The sequence below is a fragment of the Pholcus phalangioides genome, unplaced genomic scaffold, assembly GCF_987345545.1.
Source record: "Pholcus phalangioides strain wild (caught in Gottingen) unplaced genomic scaffold, Ppha-v1.0 ptg000039l_1, whole genome shotgun sequence".
NCBI lineage: Eukaryota > Metazoa > Arthropoda > Arachnida > Araneae > Pholcidae > Pholcus > Pholcus phalangioides.
The window spans coordinates 18202263-18215543 of NW_028301625.1; the positions used below are offsets into that span (position 1 = coordinate 18202263).

A 13281-nucleotide genomic window follows, 5' to 3' on the forward strand; every position below is an offset into this window, starting at 1 on the left:
GCTGAGATATTAGTGAAATGAAAAATCAAACTGTTGCCAAAACCTATGAAAATTACTGACAGATTTGAGCGATATATCGCAAAGAAAGGACAAAATTTCTTCTGAACCAGAACACTGATATGGTTTCTTGTAGGCTCTTTTGCAAGCTGGTGCTATGGACAAGTTTTTCGAGAAGTTGACCGATTGTAGAAAGAAGGGTGTTTGCATAATTGATGAAAAATTATGGCAACATTTCCATTTTTAACTTTGCCGATCTTTCTGCACTTGTAGTTATCCAATAAATCCAAATATTTTGATGAAAATGTCATCTTATAGGATTTTGCTTTTCCAAATAAGTGCTTAGTTTGGGTGTAGATCTCTACCCAGGAATAGATGTTTTAAGATATGCTATATGGAAGATTCTTATTTCCTCCCATATCTCCCTTTCAAGAGTTGCAGAAACAAATGGTACAAATACAAACATGCAAGCTATATACAATCGTATATACCCACCTCCACTCAAATGTCGATTTAGGTATAAAATAAATTTGTTTGAACTAGAATTTACTACAGGGCGTTTCAAAAGGAACCACCGGATTTGAAATGTGTATATTATGAAAAATATTGAACATAGTTACTTAAGATTAATTTTATATTACATGGCTAATAAAAGTTATTTTTACAAACCAAATTAAAGTTACTCAATATGTATACCTTGGGATGCACAGCATATGTCTATACTGTAGCCAAATACATCCCAAATTTTTGCGAGCATGTTTGCATCCACTGCGAGTGGATGCGCTACACATTTTTGCTTGACATATAGGGACAGCCTTTACACAGACAACCTGTGTCTCCGAATTGTTTATACCATCGCCTAATGCTCTGAGCAGTAGGAAGTTCAACACCAGGGTATTGTCGACGAAAAGCATGATGAACAGTGGTTACGGACTCTCACTTCAAAAAGCTTAAAACACAAAATGATCTGTTGTGTAGTTGCCATCTTGACACACATTAAAGTGGCTGCCAAAGGAAAAGCATTAGCGCTATCTGTTGACAACTGCATGAAGCTAGAGATTTCTCTCTTTCTACTTACACATTATTTGATTAGAATCTGAATTTATGTTCAAGCGATTGCTGCTGAACGATGAAATTTGGAACCAACAGCTAAAGTAAAAAAAAAAAAAAAAATGAAAACCAAGCATTGTAATAAAATTATTAACTCACAAAATCATCATCTTTTGTTGGCACCAAAATGTTGACTTCGGACGATTTCTCAGTGACTATCTGCACGTCCATGCATTTGATATTCAAATACATTTGCACATTCTCAGTTTTGCTGACTGAGAGAGTAGGCATTTTACCAACAGACTGTAAAAGAAAAAACATGTTAGAAGTTAAGATATACATCCACAAATCCCCACTTACATAATCTGTATGATTATGCAGACACCTGCATTAAATTTTACACGAGTAGGTGTAACATTTCTAAAACTCTTATTACTACTTCAAACATCAACTCTGGCTATATAGCAATATTGCAATTAATGAGATGGGTTAGAAATGAAAGTGCTGTCTATTGGTGGTTGCCTCCAAAGTTCGTTAGGGAAAATATCTATATCCTCCCTTGGGTTTCAACCCAGGACCGTGACCTTCATGGTGAAGCATCTTATTACCATGCCACTCAAGCAAAAAACTCTGTTCACGATTTAAGCTTCTGCTGCGATGCATAGCAATAGTGGACTCAAAACAGCAAAAAGTCGAGAACATCATTGAGTGGTGGTGTGTGTGTGTGTGTGTGAATGACAAGCAGCCTGTCTCATCAATTCAACTATCAGCGCGACCGGTAAGATTAGAGGTTTGCAGTCGGAAACGACGCATATCGCCAGATAGCAATGTGCATTAGAAGAAAATGCTGTCTGAATAGAATGTGTAAGAATAAGTCAATTTCTTTTACTGACTGCATTACAGAGCACAGACAAAACATAGTGGCGAATGTAAAACAAAAAACAGCAGCTTGGTGAGCATATTTCATAATTAAAATCTTATTACATAAAAACAAAAAATTATGCAGGGTAATATAATGTATAAGAAACAAATGAAAAAAAAAATCATTTTACCTGAGCCTTGACATTCTTGCAATTTATAATCTCGACCGAGGCAACAACATCGTCGAAGAAAATGTGCAGGTCTTCACATGAATCTGGAAAAAGAACCATAAAACAAACATAAAAGATTAATGATAATTTTGATGAATATCATCCATATTTCTAGTTTACCTTGGATATTAACATTAAAGCTCAAATCTTTTGCAACATTAACTTCTTTCTGTACATCTTCGATAAGATACGATATTCCAGCAGGATTTGGCTGCATGTCATACTAACTACATCTTTTACGACAGCATGGTAAGAATTTTTTCCATTTGAGGCACCAATAATTTTCTGCACATAGTCTAATTAGATTGGGACCTATAGTTTATTGTAGACATCCAGTGGCTAAAAAATTAGGAACACCCCTTACTCAAACTTTGACTCATCCATGTAGCACGTGCACTGAAGGAATAAACCAGATTTATTGATAAAAAAGCTCTCTCCTGGTCAGAAGCAACAGTTAATGTTGAAATTTGCCTTTTCATGTGAAAAGAATAAGATATTTGAGTACCTGAACACGGGATGATTGTGGGTGCCAGAAGTGACGATTCCAGTATCTCCCCCTAAGCCGCTATCCTTCTTGCCTTTATTCATACCACATTACCTTGAGTCTTCAAAGAATGGTAGCTAAGACAAAACTGTGGGCGGAAATCGCTTGTGAACAAAAGGTGCCAGGCAACTGACACGCATTTTGCACAGCAAAAGAGCTACAGCGCAATACAACCAAAAATTATCGAAAAGCATATCCGTACATTCTACAAGATTGATCTTAAAACAGATTGGTTTTAATAACCGGTGACCAACAAAATTCCCTTTGCTTCCTGTGCAAAACCAAAGAAAACTACTTTTGTGGGCTACAGAACGTCTAAATTGGACGGCCACTTGATGAATGAAAGAAGGTAGTCTGGTCTGATGAGAGTCAAGATTTTTTCTCCATGACGTTTATTGCAGTATTCATGTGTGGTGCACAGCCATGGATCCAGCACGCTACGTGACAACTGTTCAAGCAGGTAGCGGTAGAATCACGATCTGGGGAGCATTTTCCTGGTCCCTTATTTCTATTGCCTTCTGAAACAAACCTATACTCTTCTACTAGCTAATATATTTACGAAATGTGAATTAAAATTATCTCATTCTAATTGTGTTTTATCCCTTTTGATTTCAAATTCTTTCCCATAATCGAAATTCTATTTTTTCTCACCTACTAACCCTCACGAAATCCTTCAAATTATTTGAAAATTACCTACTTCTGCTTCCTTTGGCATTCCAAACTCTTTTAAAAATTCTCCTTTTTGGCACTTTGTCTACTCTTATCAATTCTTGCATTTCAGAAGGTGTTTTCCCGGATAGTTTGAAAATTGCATCAATTATTCCAATTTATAAATCTGGTGATTCTAACGCCCTCAATAACTACAGACCTATTTTAATCCTTAATCTGTTTCCAAGCTGTTTGAAACCATAATAAAATCCTGACTCTCTTCCCTACTTAAATCTAACTTTTACTCCCCCAAACATGGATTTCTACCTCTGCTCTTCTAGATTTTTATTTCAACTGTCTATACTAATATCAGGGTTCATACAAAATTTCCTAAATAAAAATTAAGGAGTCATGGCAAACTTCATAACTTATAAGTTTTACAGCAAAAAAAATTATAAATTAACTCATAATTTGGCAGACTAGCTCTTATTCGTGAAATGAATTTTTTTTCCATGAAACATCGGAATTTGATGCCATGACAATCGACCACAGTAATTTCTGCTGCTTGCAGTCGCGACTTTTTTTTCTTTTTTTGAAAACGGTAATCACTGTTGGTTGTTGAGAAACACTGGACCATCACACGTAAACTATCTTCAGCTGTAGGATTAAGGATATGATCAGGGTTTCATGATAAAAAGCCTGATAATTTGAATAAGGAGCTGCGGTTACAATCCGATTTTCAGGAACAAAATCGAGAGCCAGAACTTGCTGGGAAAATTCAATACGCATCTAAATTCAATTTCAATCTTCCAAATTTTGTAGAGAACTGAAAGTGCTCTTTCAAATTTTACATAACTTTTTTTTTCTTCACAAGATAAAATACCGCTTGAAAAAATAAAATTTTAATGTATTAAAATTTTTTAAATACCTCCCCTTAAAATTTTAGAGAGTAAAATTATTCTTCAAAATTATTTTCCCGGATAATTCTAAGTGCGACTATGGAAGATGGGATGAAGGGGTGGTGTTGAAGTACGAAGGAATAAAACACGCTCCCTGAGGAAAGAATTGTTTCATGACACGCGAAAACAAAATTTTTTATGCCCTTTTCCGAAAATCTGGGGATTTAATACGCTGAGAGCATCATTGTACACGCTATAGAGGAGAAATATAAATATTTCTCTTTCTTCTCTAAGGCAGTGGTTCTCAACCTTTTCAAGCCAGCTGCCCGATTTCATTCATTTTTGTGCAGGTCTGGTCAAACACACTACCAAAGGAAACTGAATGAGGAAAAATGAAACGGCTAATCACTTGTAGCCCGGTGTGAATGATATCAGGGCCGGGCGGTTAAGACAGACTGCTCTATATGTATAAGGCCGAGATTACACTAAGTTTTTTAAAACTCAACCAATAAAATTATCAGTTGCATTTGCACAAATGTAATCTATGAACTTTATTGGTTGGATTTCAGTCTTATAAAAGGGATTTTATCAAACTTTTATAGTGTAATCCTGGCCTAAGAGGCTGGCATTACACTGTAAAATTTTGATAAGAGTTCTTTTATCAAACTCGAAAAATACAACCAATAAGCGCATTGGTTACATTAAAGCAAATGCAACCGATGATCTTATTGGTTGCATTTTTTAAGTTTTATAAAAGAACTTTTCTAAAACTTTTACAGTGTAATGCCGGCCTAAGGTACATACAAGGTAGGTATAAAAGTATTTCGAGGAGTTTCCAAAAAAAAAAAGAAAACAAGCACCGAAGCAAAAAATACGAAAATATACTACAGGAGCAAGATGTTAATCTTGGTACAAAGTTCCCACCACTGGTGGTAGAATCATTTTCTGGCAGAAATGATATAGTTAGAACTTAGCCAACTTCTTTATTTAAATTTTATTAATTTTTTTGACAGCGCAACAATCTTTTCCCGTTTTTCTCAGCATATCAAAAGCGGGTGTGGCCACTGTAGTCCAACCAATCAAGTGCTGTTAATCTCTTAGCTGTGCTGGTCGTTGGCAAAGCTGTTCCCACCCGCTACAGGGTGACCTTGAAATTCCTATAAAGAAATCTCGCCCCTACCCCGACACACGCCTTGTTTTATATTTTTCCAGGGACTTTCTTTCAGCATCAAGTACTACTCTTCATCAACCTTAGCAGGAAATATTTTAGGCTAGGGGAAAAGCAGACTTTTTTGGAGGAACAGCTGGAAGGATTTTAAGGAGTTTTTAAGGGCCTTAAAAAGGAAATGAAAATTAATGAGTTTTTAATCACCGTACAAACCCTGAATATTGATAAATCTTACAAAACAGTTGCTATTTTCTTGGATATTAGAAAAGCTTTGGATAGCATCTCTCATGAAATCTTGATTGAAAAATTTAGTTTCTGTGGTATAAGAGGTGTACCTCTTCAACTTTTACGATCTTGCCTTCATAACAGATACCAACTTGTAAAATGTGGTGATAAATATAGCGATATTATAAAAGCTATTAATGGAGTCCCTCAAGGCTCTGTTCTTGACCCCTTATTTCTCATTTTCATTATGTGGGCCTTCGGCTTTCGGAGACGAAGGCCATTCGTGTACTCTTGATGACTGCACGACACAAAGCTTTACGCCTCGCCTGGGCCCGACAACACAGACATTGGACTGGTGAGGACTGGAAACACGTTGCCTGGTCTGATGAGTCTCTGTTCCAATTGCTTCGAGCTGATGGACGTGTACGGGTATGGAGACAACCTCATGAATCCATGGACCCGACATGTCAACAGGAATGGTTCAAGCTGGTGGAGGCGCTGTGATGGTATGGGGCGTGTGCAGTTGGCGTGATATGGGACCCTTGATACGTCTAGATACGACTCTGACAGGTGACAGGTACGTAAGCATCCTGTCTGATCACCTGCACCCATTCATGTCCATTGTGCATTCCGACAGACTTGGACAATTTCAGCAGGACAATGTGACACCCCACACATCCAGAATTTCTACAAAGTGGCTCCAGGAACACTCTTCTGACTTTAGACACTTTCGCTGGCCACCTAAATCCCCAGACATGAACATTATTGAACATATCTGGGATGCCTTGCAACGTGCTGTTTAGAAGAGATCTCCACCCCCTCTTACTCCTACGGATTTATGGACAGCCCTGCAGGATTCATGGTGTCAATTACCTCCAGCACTACTTCCGACATTAGTAGAGTCCATGCCACGTCATGTTGCGGCACTTCTGCGTGCTCGCAGGGGGCCCTACACGATATTAGGCAGATGTACCAGTTTTTTTGGCTCTTCAGTGTAGAATCAAAGGAGGCTGGTTACACTACTTCCCTTCCTGAACCCATATGCTGTGCAGAGTTGCCAGATCCTTAAAAAATTTCCAGCCAAAATCCTCTTCAAAAGAAGCCAAAAAGTAGCCCAAAATATTTGAACCTGTGCTACCATTTATGAAGCAACAAGCGAGATACAGTTTGACGATATTCCAGCCTGCAAAGGTGTGGCTTATAGTAGGGGCGTAGCCAGAAATTTTGTTCGGGGGGGGGGGGGGGGGGGGAGGACCAAAGTGATAGAACAATAGATTTGGCCATCTTTTCCCTTTTTTCGGTCATTTTATCACATTTCGGCGGGGGGGGGGGGGGGGCGAACCAGACCCCCAAGCCCCCCCCCTACACCCTTGGCTTATAGCTTTTCTTATAGTCAGTAACCTCCCCCTCCAATTTTTATCCTTACGAAAAAAATGTTTTTTAACCGAATAAATTGATTTCTTTGAAAAGTTGCGAAAGTCAGGGCCACACATTCGCTCTCCTGGAAAAACGCCCCAGAGTTGGCCTGGAGTCGAGACCGTCTTAAAAGCATCATGGGCCCCCGGGTAAATTGATTTTGCTCAGCCCTCTATCCAGACTGCAAATGCCTACTTACCAATTTACATGCTCGAAAATCTTAACTACACATATCTCATTATCCCTTTCCCCCGCTCTTCATTCAAGGCTTCCGTGACGTGCCCGGGTTGGCCCATGCGTCAAGACGGCACTGCCTCAAGTGCATAGTTGCTTTGAAATTGTGCACAGGTGCCTACTACATTTGGTACAATGATTTTAAAAATTAGGTATGGGTCCCAGACCAGATTTTTCACGGTCTAGTAAACAAAAAAAATTTAAGAACTCTTTTGGATTCCTGGCAGGGCCGGTTTAAGAGCACCATGGGCTCCGAGCCAAGTGATTTTTCTGATTCCCTACATGGAAAATCCCGAAAAATACAACTACCTCTCGTTTTTCTGAGGCCCCCGAGCAATACCCAAGTGGGCCCATGCGTTAAGACGGCACTGGTTCCTGGGCTTGAGCCCTGCCAGCTCCACGCTTGTGGAAGCTACGGTTTCTTTCGCAGTGTTCTGTGGTATAGATACTATGCTTCCCGACCGTCGGGCCAGAGCAACACCTTCTATAGCACAAGGCCTCCGCGCGAAGCTCGTGACGGCACTGAAGTAGCCCATTTCCCTTATAGTCATTGGAGAGAGATATACTACATTTGGATATATGATAACTGACCGGCCACGGTATCATAAAGGTTGAAAACCACTGATTTCTAGAACCTAGGACAGTTTCCCAATTTTTTGTTTTACCGCTCCTTCGATTATTGGGTGGCAAAGGCATTGTGGTTGAAAGCTCTGGCTTTCTATAGTGGTGAGATGTCCCCCTTCTGCCTTGTCAGGAAGAAACACATCAGGTGGGGACTGAAGTGAAAAAGAAAAGCTTCTTTGCTCGCGAGCAAAGAATAATAGGGAGAAATTCGTCATGAACACAATTTTAGAAAAATCGCCCAAAAAACCGCCACCCGCCAAAGCCAAAAATTTCCCGCCGAACCGTTTTCAAACCAGCCCAATTTGGCGGGAAAACCGCCAATCTGGCAACTCTGATGCTGTGGCTTTCAGAAAATACTTTATTCGTATCTATCTACCACCACTTGCTTGCCTTTTGATAATTTCCAAAATGTTTGAGAGGGAGCTATAGTCCGTTTCAGGTTAACTTTGCAGTGAAGAGGAAGCTACTAGGGAACCTCATCACTCATTGCTATGGCAACAAAAGCCTCTTAACCAATGTATCGATGCGCGGCCTCTGTAAGGTATGGACGATTTCTAGGATACCGCGAAAATGTCGTCGTGCTTGCTATTGATTTTTGGATATTGGTAACCAATATTTTTTTCTAATTTAAAAATTTCAAATGAAGAAACATCGGTTCAAAACGATATTTTTCCTTTTTTTTCCCAAAATCATTAAAAAAATTGAAATATTCTGTATAAATGACCATCATAAAACTCCGATTTATGGGAACTTTATTTTGCGGTGAAGGAGTACACTCTCTACCTTTCTCTCCACTGCAAAGTTAACCTGAAACGAACTATAGTCAAACTCACTACAACTACTCACTCACTACACCCTATTTTTTCAATGTCCCATGGACTAAGTAAGTCCAAGTTACCATTTCAAAGACCTTACGTCTCGAATATATGCTTTACCCTTATTCTCAGCATGCTCGGCCGCTGTGGTGGTCGAGTGGTTATAGTGACGGACTCGCGAGGCGAGGATCCGGGTTCGAACCCCACAGTGGTGGTCGGCTGAAGTTGGTTTTCTGTGGTTCCCAACTTCAAGGCGCAAATGCGAGCCGATCTCCCTGTTAAAAAGTCTCGCCACAGAGAGCAACAGTCCTACAACGATAAATCATTCAATCATAACACTTCACTCATAGTTATAAAAACTGGTTGGCAGATGGCAGCACTACACATAACAAACATTACACAGAAACAAACTTTACGTCAGGTTGCACTACACGTACATTCCCGCATGTACCGATTCGTTGGGGGGTTCCGCGGGCGGGCATGCATTTGTGGTGTAGCAGTAGTAGGTAGGGCCTCCAAAAAATGGCTCGGGGATCCATGATGTTCTTAAGTCAGCCACCTCGTTGGGCAATTTGCCTGTTGTGGTGTTGTATTTGTAATAATTCAACATATTTTCTCTACCACCCTTTCTAAATATCGGAACCACATTACCAAGCTTTTAATCGCGTGACGATACCCTTAGCTAGTGCTCACTCTCTCACACACACTCTAGCTGATTTTATTATCTTATTATAAAAAAAAAAAGGAAAAAGCAGATTCCTACTTCTTTTACTTATCTCTAAAGAGCTGGATGTCAAATCTTCAGAGTGTTTTTAGATGGGAAAAAAGATAGGTTGAAAAAGAATATATACAACAAACGAATGACATTTGAACAGAGAAAGAAAATCGTGAAAATTATTTTTACCTAACGTGATACTGAGTATTTTCTTTTTGATAGTGAAGAACACTCCCTTGCATCCAAATGCATACATGGTGTGGTTATGCTCTGGTTCAATATTCAATTCACTATTTGTCTGATATTCCTGAAAAAAATTAATACAGAATTTCACATTTTCTGTATTTACAATATACAGTTGATGCTCATTTTTACGAATCTGCATGGATAGTTCACGAATGGGAAAGTTGTTTAAAAGTATGATATACAGGGCAAGTCAAAATGAATGCCAGGATTTCGAAGCTTTACTACACAAAATTTAATTAATGTATTTATTCAAAAGATTATAATACCTCTACATGTATGTATCAAGTTTTGAATGTATAGTCCCCCACAAATGCTCGATATGCGCTCCTTTTGTTGTATGGCATACATCAAGTCTGTAATGCAATTCTTGCCAAACCTTGAGTAGTATGTCTATATCGGTGCTGGCGATAGCAGCTGTGATACATGCTTTCAAATCAGTCATGGTCGTTGGACCTGGAAGCACATACATGCAATCCTTTCGAAACCCCATAAAAAAATTGCACGGGGCGAGATCCGGGGATCGTAATGGCCAAAGTAGCAGTTGTGACCAATCCACCATTGCAGTAACGAGTTATTGAGGCGATTCCACAATTCAGTCAGAAAATGTGGTGGTGCACCATCCTGTTGCAGAATAAAGCTATGCAGGTCATCTTGTAGCTGCAGCAGAAGCCATAATTAAAGCATAGAGAATTGCATTCGACTTCATTTAAAAGGAGCGCATATTGAACATTTGTGAGGACTAAATTCAAAACTTGATTATAATACCTCAACATGTATCTTTTAAATAGGTACATTACATTTTGCATAGTAAAGCTTTGAAATCCCAGCATTTATTTTGACTTATTCTGTGTTGTTTGGAACCAGAAAATTTGCAAAAACATAGTTTGTAAAATCAAGCCTTGACTATTTCTAAAAATCTGACATTTGCAATATAACAAGGAAAAAGGAAAGTACTCTGAAAGTTGAAAAAATGATCATATATTCACTAAAACATTTTAAATAGGAACTTTTATATAAGCAGGATCCACTGCATCCACAAGTACCTTAACAAATTAAAAATACAAAACCTGTAAATATACTTACAACACACCATTTCTTTCCCTCTAATTCAAACTTTGGTTTTCCTTGAATAGCCTTGCGAGATCCAGACATGGGGCCCTTTCCTTCAAAAGATTTAACAGAGCCAGGAACAGACGACATGGCTGTTTGAAAGGAATCTTCTGATACTTCACTGGAATACATGGGGCTTTTTCCTTCAACAGATTTCACAGAGCCAGGAACAGATGACACTGCTGTTTCGAAGGAATCTTCAGAAGGTAAATGAGAATATGTCGAACTGGACGATTGAGATGGCCCTGTTTTCTTTGTACGCTTCAAACCTAATTATAAATTGCAATGTATCAAAACGTTAGTATATACTTGCTTACTTTTTCAAGTTTGACATTTCAAAATTTGGGGGAAAAAATTCTTGCTCAAAGTATAATTTAACACTTTATCTACCACATTATGAAAAGTAGAAGAAAATGATAAATATATAAATACAATAATAATAAATAATTATGCAATTCGTAAGGTCACTTTAATTACAATTAAAATTTAAAAAAAAAACCACTGTTTTTAACACAATTAGTAAGTACATCACAAATTATTTAACCTGGTAACCCCTTAAAGTAACTAAATTGCTCAACAATGAGAATATCCAAATCAGTGATCCTAGTTGCATCCTGAATAGTTTTTACCATTCAATCAGTAAGTGAACCATGGATTATTCAAACCAAAATGAGCAACCATACACTTGTCAATGCTAAAAGTCATGCTTCATTCATTAACCTATGCTCCAATTATATTCAAGTTTGTCTGAAGCCTCTAATATTGCTTGGATTCCTGACTCCATCAACTTCACCTAATCTCAAATTTGCTAACCACCCCATTGAGTTTGTGAATGAAAAGTTGAAATTATAGGACCAAGAACACTTCCTTGACAGACTTTACTTGTCACGCCAGCCCAAATAGAAAGCTTCTAGTTCTTCACCATAGCCCTGTTTACATGTGCAATAAAATATCCCGAGAAATTACCCGTAACAGAAATTTTAGCTACACCCCATTTACATAGTGTTTAGTATATGCCGGTATTCCCCCTCTTCTTTCCGGAAGTTGTCACTGGTTACGTGAATGGAAGTGGTTGGTTCAATCAAGATGATTGACAAAGGAGCTCACAGTAGTTTTCGGGGCACAAAGGATTATGGGACAGGTCGGAGTTATCCACCATTATTCCGCAACAAAGATCGGACTCAATGGATCTTCGTCCCTCCTTTTCCCCCCATGAGGAAAAAAGTTGCCATGCAGGTAATAACCAAAGTGCCCCAAACCTTGTACATGTAAACGGCCTCATAGGCGGAGATAGACTTGGACGTCCTGGGGTGTGCACTATGATGTCAATATTCATATATACATTAGATCAGTCGACTTCACCTTTGACGCTGGGGGAAGGGGGGTGTCAACGTGCCCCCCCCCCCCATGTATGACCTACCTCTCAACCACGATTCTACTCAGTCCAACAACTCGCCTCTAATGCCAATCTCATGTAAATACTTCCCCTTCCTGAACCCATGCTGGTTTTCTGATAACGTTATTCTCATCCATCCAGTTCACCAATTGCCTTTTGATGGCAATCTAAAATTTTTGAGAGGGAGCTTGTAAAGCTCACTGGACGATATATATATATAATAGACAAGTCTTCTCTATCACCTTTTTAAATATCAGAATCTCTTTAGCGAGCTTCCGATTCGATGGGATGGTACCCTCAGCAATGCTGCTTCTGTAAATCTGTGCAACTTGCACCAACACAATTCATTAGCACATTCCCCAAGCACCAGGTCACAGTGGCACCTGCAATCTTTGTGTAGTTACTAAATTACAGTCTGAGAACAGCATAAACTGTTTAGATATTATAGCAGCATATTTGCCAACATGAAAGAGGGTCCACCATGCCCTTTTAAAAATTCAAAAGCAGCATTATTTTAGACCTTTTCTTCGGGTAATTTTTTTGGCACGTAAAAAAATTGTTCTGACACCTACATTTCTTTTTTGATTTGTCCAGCCCTGCTTTAAAAATGCTAGGATAAATACAGAGCTCCCACTCAACAAATTAGAAAAATTAGGATGGATGGGGGGGGGGGAAGAGATACTATTTGAATATCAAAAAGTCTTCAACAACCAAGGAAAATATATGAAAAATACAAAAACTAATGCATTTCGATATATACAGTGAGTGTCATCTTTGCACAAGGAAAGAATATTTTACCACTAATCAATCACACTGGCCGAGGATCCCAATTGGGTTGGATACCAAATCTTAACTCGCCGCTGCACAGTGTGTTGTCTTGTTTCTCCTAACAATATATATTACATTCCTTTATTGCTTTTTTCTGCAATAGCTCATAGTTTGCCAATGTTTTTTCTCAATGAACAGCAAATTGTGAAGACATGGGCTGTCTTAAGAGCATTATGGGCCCTTGTGCCAAGTAAAGGGGTGCAAGCGCCCCTCATCCATTTTGGAGCAGAAATAAAAACTAACTATCTGCAATAGAGACCATCCATCCCTTTGGG

At 38.8% G+C, this 13281-nt stretch overlaps 1 protein-coding gene across 4 annotated transcripts in view; it reads right to left on the minus strand.

The window, feature by feature from the left end:
- LOC149065643 (adenylyl cyclase-associated protein 1-like) overlaps positions 1-13281 on the minus strand; it is a 37101-nt gene that overhangs the window by 3746 nt on the left and 20074 nt on the right. For all 4 annotated transcript variants that reach the window (XM_089253443.1, XM_089253446.1, XM_089253444.1 and 1 more), the window contains exons 9-12: positions 10756-11051; positions 9616-9733; positions 2100-2182; positions 1207-1350 (exon numbers count right to left, since the gene is read on the minus strand). In XM_089253443.1, the coding sequence (XP_089109569.1) occupies positions 1207-1350; positions 2100-2182; positions 9616-9733; positions 10756-11051 (641 nt within the window). The remainder of the gene's footprint in view (positions 1-1206; positions 1351-2099; positions 2183-9615; positions 9734-10755; positions 11052-13281) is intronic.